This window comes from Lathyrus oleraceus, chromosome 7, assembly GCF_024323335.1.
Source record: "Lathyrus oleraceus cultivar Zhongwan6 chromosome 7, CAAS_Psat_ZW6_1.0, whole genome shotgun sequence".
Classification (NCBI taxonomy): domain Eukaryota; kingdom Viridiplantae; phylum Streptophyta; class Magnoliopsida; order Fabales; family Fabaceae; genus Lathyrus; species Lathyrus oleraceus.
Genome location: NC_066585.1, coordinates 535,453,937 through 535,460,561, shown reverse-complemented (window position 1 = coordinate 535,460,561; position 6,625 = coordinate 535,453,937). Strand labels below are relative to the sequence as shown.

General features: G+C 38.4%; 2 protein-coding genes across 2 annotated transcripts; both read right to left on the bottom strand.

The window, feature by feature from the left end:
• Positions 1–330: 330 nt before the first annotated feature.
• LOC127104838 (uncharacterized) lies at positions 331–831 on the bottom strand. The gene has a single exon (XM_051041984.1). The coding sequence runs from the start codon at positions 829–831 to the stop codon at positions 331–333; it is 501 nt and encodes a 166-aa protein (XP_050897941.1).
• Positions 832–3,842: 3,011 nt separating this feature from the next.
• LOC127104837 (uncharacterized) lies at positions 3,843–6,204 on the bottom strand. Its single transcript, XM_051041983.1, has 4 exons — positions 5,932–6,204; positions 4,848–5,868; positions 4,630–4,790; positions 3,843–4,145 (listed from the first exon to the last, which is right to left on the bottom strand). Exons 1-4 carry the CDS (start codon positions 6,202–6,204, stop codon positions 3,843–3,845), a joined length of 1,758 nt encoding a protein of 585 aa, XP_050897940.1.
• Between the last annotated feature and the right edge of the window lie 421 nt (positions 6,205–6,625).

The window sequence follows — 6,625 nt, the reverse complement described above, 5'->3', positions numbered from 1 at the left end:
TTCTCTCTTCTTCTCTTGTTTTACAAAACTAACTCTAATCTCTAAAACCCTTACTATATTTTTAACTCATAATGGGCTTAACCCACTTATCCATCCATTCTAATTAATTAGGCCCATTACTAGACAATTATTATTTCTACTCATAAAATTCAATTATTCAAATAACACATATATTCAATTAATTCAAATAATCACCAGAACACATATTTAATTAATTATCACACCAAATAATGATTAATTAAAATAAACACCTAATAAATAAATACGGAAATTAAATCGGGGTGTTATAACTCTTCCTCACTTTAAATATTTTTGTCCTCGAAAATTACCTCAAGCAAACAACTCGGGATATGAATCCCTCATCTGACTCTTAAGCTCCCACGTCACATTTCCACCAGTCGGTCCTCCCCAAACGACTTTCACAAAAGGGATCTCTTTACCATAGAGTTGTTTCACCTCTCTATCTTCTATCCGCATAGGTAATGTCTCCACGGTCAAATTATCTCTAACCTCAACGTCATCTAATTGGACAACATGCGAAGGATCCGCAATGTATCTCCTCAATTGAGACACGTGAAACACATCATGGAGATTAGCAAGTGACGGCGACAACGTAATCTGATAAGCCACATCACCTACTTTCTCAGAAATCTGATATGGACCAATAAAACGAGGCGTCAACTTACGCGACTTCAATGTTATACCAACACCCATTACTGGAGTAACTCTTAAAAACACATGATCATCTACCTCAAACTCAAGCGCTTTCCTTCTCTTATCATGGTAACTCTTCTGACGATTCTGAGAAACCTTCATCTTCTCTTTGATCATTTTAATCTTATCAGTAGTTGTTGAGACAGTTTTTAAGTGTCGGGTTTTTGTTATCGTATCCACAGAGATTGTAAGATATCACTGCCGTTCAATGGTTGAATTAATCTTAACTTAATGTAACACTAGGGTTTTGGTTTTAATCAAGTTATCTTGCATACAAAGTAATTAATTGCGGTAAAAGTTATGTTTTGATTTATATGAGAAATATTGTCAAAGTTAGGTTTCAATGATTACATTGCTTTGCATATATTTGCTCGGTCAACACTCTTATAAACTCCTTTAGATGATAAATAATTTCACAAGGTCCTCTCAATGCGTTTCTCTCGAACACCCATTGTGAGTTTTGCCATTTTGATCCATTGTTTCTCTCGAACACAATCTATCAAAATGACAACTTTTTGGTTCAACCTTATGGTGAACAAAATCATTCGTTACTATCTCTAGCTAACAAACAAGTTTGGATGAAAACCTAGGTCAAGAATCGGTAAGCATCTCTCGATCAAATACCAACACAAAGGGTTTTAAATAGAAACAAAGTTTTCATCATATATTTACCGTTAAAGAGTTTACATATGAGGATCCTTACATTTACACACAAAGCTAGCAATCACCTACATCTAACCTTGACAAATGGAAGACTTAGCTACTCATTTGCATGGTAGCTTGGTCGGCAAGTAAGGAAAGAGGGTTGATCAACATCCAAGTCGAATAATCGAAGTTGGATGGGAATCCACCTTCTTTTTGTGGAAGATGGTTGCTAGATGAAGGGAAATGAAATTAGGGCATAAAAGCTCCCACAAAGCAATGCTGTAAAATATTTAGGAGAAAGTACAAAAAATGGAAAAGTTGGTAAAAAATGAGGTATGGTGCCCAAAAGTGGCACCTGCTACTTATAGACAAGTGCAGAACTGTCATGTTCGCTAGGCGAGCAGAATGGCTCGCCTAGCGAAGGTCAAATATGAGCACAAAAAGCCCCTGCGCCCAGAGAAAACAGGGCCTTGGTGAACTGTGATGTTCGCCTAGCGAACATACCTTCGCCTAGCGAAGGACTCGCCTCAACCTTCGCCCCAGCGAGGTTGAGAGGTTTTGCTACTGGAATGCTCGCTGGGGACTCGCTAGAGCCTCGCCTAGCGAGTGAGTGTTGGCTGCACTTTTCACCAAAACAGAATGAATTCGCTGCAAACTTCGCCATGAGCTCGCCTAGCGAATTAATTTGCCAATTTACTGGAGCTGTTCGCCAGGAGCTCGCCTAGTGAACCCATTCTTCGCCACAGTCTCGCCTAGCGAGCAGGCAGATGAAATGCTTGCTTGCTTTGGTTCCTTTGCCAATTCTCTTGTGTCTTTATTATCAATTAATTCATGCCTTTCCTGCACAATAACACACACATCAAAGGCACCAAGCTTGTTTATCAATGTAACGCATTCCATGTAAAACAAATGTGATTTTGACAATTTTAGCAAGGCAAAAGAGTGAAAGATGCCCACATATGATAGCTCAAATAAGCACTTTTGGACATCTAACAGTAGTCTGTGGAACTATCTCAGGTCCAACCACAACACTCTCTCCAGATTCGTACCAACACAAAGGCGCCATACACCTTCTACCATACAAAGCTTCAAACGGAGCCATACCAATACTCGAATGAAAACTATTGTTGTAGGTAAACTCAATCAAAGATAAATAATTATCCCAAGCACCTCCCTGTTCCAAAACACAAGCTCTCAAAAGATCCTCAAGCGACTGAATCGTCCTCTCAGTCTAACCATCTGTCTGCGGATGATAAGCAGAACTCAAACATAACTTTGTACCCAAAGCACGTTGCAAACCTTCCCAAAATCTCGAAGTAAACCTTGCATCCCTATCTGAAACAATGCTGGACTGAATACCATGCAAACTGACATTTTTTTTCAATATACAACTTTGCAAGCCTTTCCATCGGATAATCCATTCTAATCGAAATAAAGTGAGCAGATTTCGTCAACCTGTCCACAATAATCCAAATAACTTCACAATTACTCGGAGTCCTAGGTAAACCAAAAACAAAATCCACAGAAGTACTATCCCATTTCCATTCAGGAATAGATAATGGTTGTAACAAACTAGACGGCTTATGATGCTCAATCTTCGATTTCTGACAAATCAAACACGAATACATAAATTCCACAATCTCTTTCTTCATACCGGGCCACCAAAATAATTTCCTCAAATATTGATACATCTTAGTAGCACCAAGATGAATACTCAAACCACTATGATGTCCTTCATCAAGAATCCTCTTTCTCAAATCTGAAACATCGGGAACACAAACTTTATCATGACACCTCATGATACCATTCTCATCAATCCGAAAATCACCACATTTACCTTGATTGATCAACGTCAATCGATCTACCAAAACCAAATCAGATTTTTGAACTTCTCGAATCTCATCCAAAATTCCACTAGTAAGCTTCAACATATCAATCTTCACTCCAAAAGAAGTCTCTTCACAAACCAAACCCATATCTCGAAATTGTTCAAGCAAATCCAATTTTCGCACCACCAACATCGACATATGCAAATATTTCCTACTCAAAGCGTCGACTACAACATTCGCTTTGCCAGGATGGTAATTCAAACCAAAATCATAATCCTTAAAGAATTCCAACCATCTCCTTTGCCTCATATTCAACTCTTTCTGATCGAACAAATATTTCAAACTCTTGTGATCACTAAACACATCGACTCTCGACCCAAACAAATAATGTCTCCAAATCTTCAAAACAAACATGACAACAGCTAATTCCAAATCATGAGTTGGATAATTCCTCTCATGCACTTTGAGTTACCTTGAAGCATAAGCTACAACTTGTTAATTCTGCATTAACACACCTCTTAAACCCATCAAATAAGCATCACAGTACACAACAAATGGTTATGATGGATTCGGTAAAATTAAAACAGGAGCAGTAGTCAATCTCCTCTTCAGCTCTTGAAAACTAGCTTCACACTGTGCAGTCCAAATGAAAGCTTAACCTTTCCTAGTCAACTGCGTTAACGACAAAGATAACTTAGAGAAGCCTTCAATAAACTTTCGATAATAACTTGCCAAACCAAGAAAACTATGAATCTCAGACACAGACTTCGGCGCTTCCCATTGAGATATAACCTCAATCTTAGAAGGATCAACCAAAATACCACCACTAGAGATCACATGGCCAAGGAAACTCACTTCCTTCAACCAAAACTCGCACTTCAAAAGTTTAGCAAACAACTGCTTCTCTCTCAATACAGATAAAACAATCCTCAAATGCTCAGCATGATCCTCTTCACTCTTCGAATAGATCAAAATATCATCGATAAACACAATAACAAACTTATCGAGATATTTATGAAAAATATGATTCATGTACTCTATAAATACACCAGTTGCATTCATCAGACCGAAAGGCATCACTGAATACTCATAGTGTCCATACCTAGTTCTAAAAGCAGTCTTTTGAATATCTTCAGCTTTCACATGGATCTGGTGATACCCCAAACCTCAAATCAATCTTGCTAAACACATAAGCACCAACCAACTAATCCATTAAATCATCAATCCTTGGAAGCATATACTTATTCTTGATAGTAACCTTATTCATTTGTCTATAATCCACACACAATCTCATAATACCTTCTTTCTTCTTAACTAACAAGACAGGTGCACCCCACGGTGACACACTCGGACGAATAAACCTCTTATCAAGCAAATCCTCTAGTTGACTCTTCAACTCTTTCAACTCAGATAGTGACATCCAATACAGAGCCATCAATACCGGACTAGTACTGGGAATCAAATTAATCGTGAACTCAACTTCACGTTCAGGCGGCAAATCGTTAACCTCATCAGGAAACACTTCAGGAAAATCACGAACAACTGGAAATTCACCCATTGTTCCATTTTCACTAAGCTTCAAACTTGCCACCAACATAAACACTTCAGCACCATCTCACACATATTCATTCACTTATTGAGTAGACAAGAATAAATCACCTTCCTTCTCTGGCTCTAGAAAAAGAACAACTTTTGCAAAATAATTGATATAGACATGGTTGGCCCTCAACCAGTCCACTCCCAAAATAACATCAAGTTGACTCAATGGAAGACACACTAAATCAACTTCAAAATCTTTATCACAAATATTCAACGAACATTTCAAACAAACAAATGAAGTAGTCACTGAACCCATAGTCGGAGTATCAATAACCATGCTTCCACGCATAACAAACAATTCAAGATTCAATATCTTAGCATAATCCAAAGAAATAAAAGAATGCGTCACACCGGTATCAATAATAGCAATCAAAGGCATATTATTAATAAAGCACGTACCTCGAATCAATCTCTCCTCATCAAAAGTATTAGCACCAGACAATGCAAACACTTTCCCATTGGCTTGCTCCTTCTTCGGCCTGTTGCACTTGGTACTAATGTGCCCTTGCTCACCGCGGTTGTAGCAAGTCACATTCGAACCAACTCTGCAATTAAAAGATTTGTGACCTTGCTTTCCACACTTGAAACAAATCACATCGCCATTAGGACACTCGGGAGCACGATGTACCTTAACACCATATCTGAAGCACTTGACAAGAGTGTGAGATCCTCCCCCACTTTGCTTCTTGCCATGACCATCTTTCTTCTTACCATCATACGACTTCCCTTGGAATTTCCCTTTTCCTTTTTTATCATCCAAGGACTTGTAATGAGCAGCACTCTCACGGCTATCCTCATCATATATCCTACTCTTGTTAACCAACTCATAAAATCTCGTAATCTGTTGGTAACTCATTGCCTTCTTGATATCAGGTCTCAAGCCATTCATAAACTTAAGACACTTGGATCTCTCAGCATTAACAGTATTGTAATGGGGACAAATTTTGATAAACTTCTCAAACTTTGCAGCATACTCAGCTACGGTACCATTACCTTGTTTCAACTCAAGGAATTCAATTTCCTTCTTTCCACGAACATCTTTTGGAAAATACTTCTCCAGAAAAGCATCACGGAAAAGTGCCTAAGTCACTTCAATGCCATCCTCATCAAATCTCTGAATAGTGTTGCACCACCAATCCTTAACTTCTTTCTCACGCATATGAGTGCCAAACTGCATCTTCTGCGCATCTGAACAGTTCATAACTCGAAATATGTTCTCAATCGCCTTCAACCACTCTTGAGCTTTGTCAAGTTCATGAGCTTCTTCAAAAGTTAGCAAATTGTTCCTCTGGAACTTCCCCAAAGCACAAAACTCATCAGTATCACGCTCCTGATCACCAACATTCGTTTGCAGAATGACACCAGCCAACAAGGGCAATGTCGCCGCAAGGGCATCATATTTCCTTCCAGCAACCATCTTCCTACTACACCAACCAAGCAACCACAACAACAAGGATTGTTAAAAAAATCGTATCGATTGTGTCATACACACAAATCAGATACAACAGAATCAAACAAATTCATAACCTGACCGAATGACCGACCGTGCTCTAATACCACTAATGTAACACCCTCCAAACTACTACTACTGAAATACAACATACAATTGCATAATCAGAGTAAATTAAAGCATGCATACACGAGGGCATCATATTTACTTCTGTTATAAACAACACATGTCATGGTCACATACAAGTAACACGGATTATAAATTAAAACCAAATAACCAACATGCAAACTCACACAACGGAATAACATCTCTCTTCATAAATGGTAAATAGTGATGATTCCCATAAATCATCTACCACAAAATATCATTTTGGGCTCTAAGACCACTC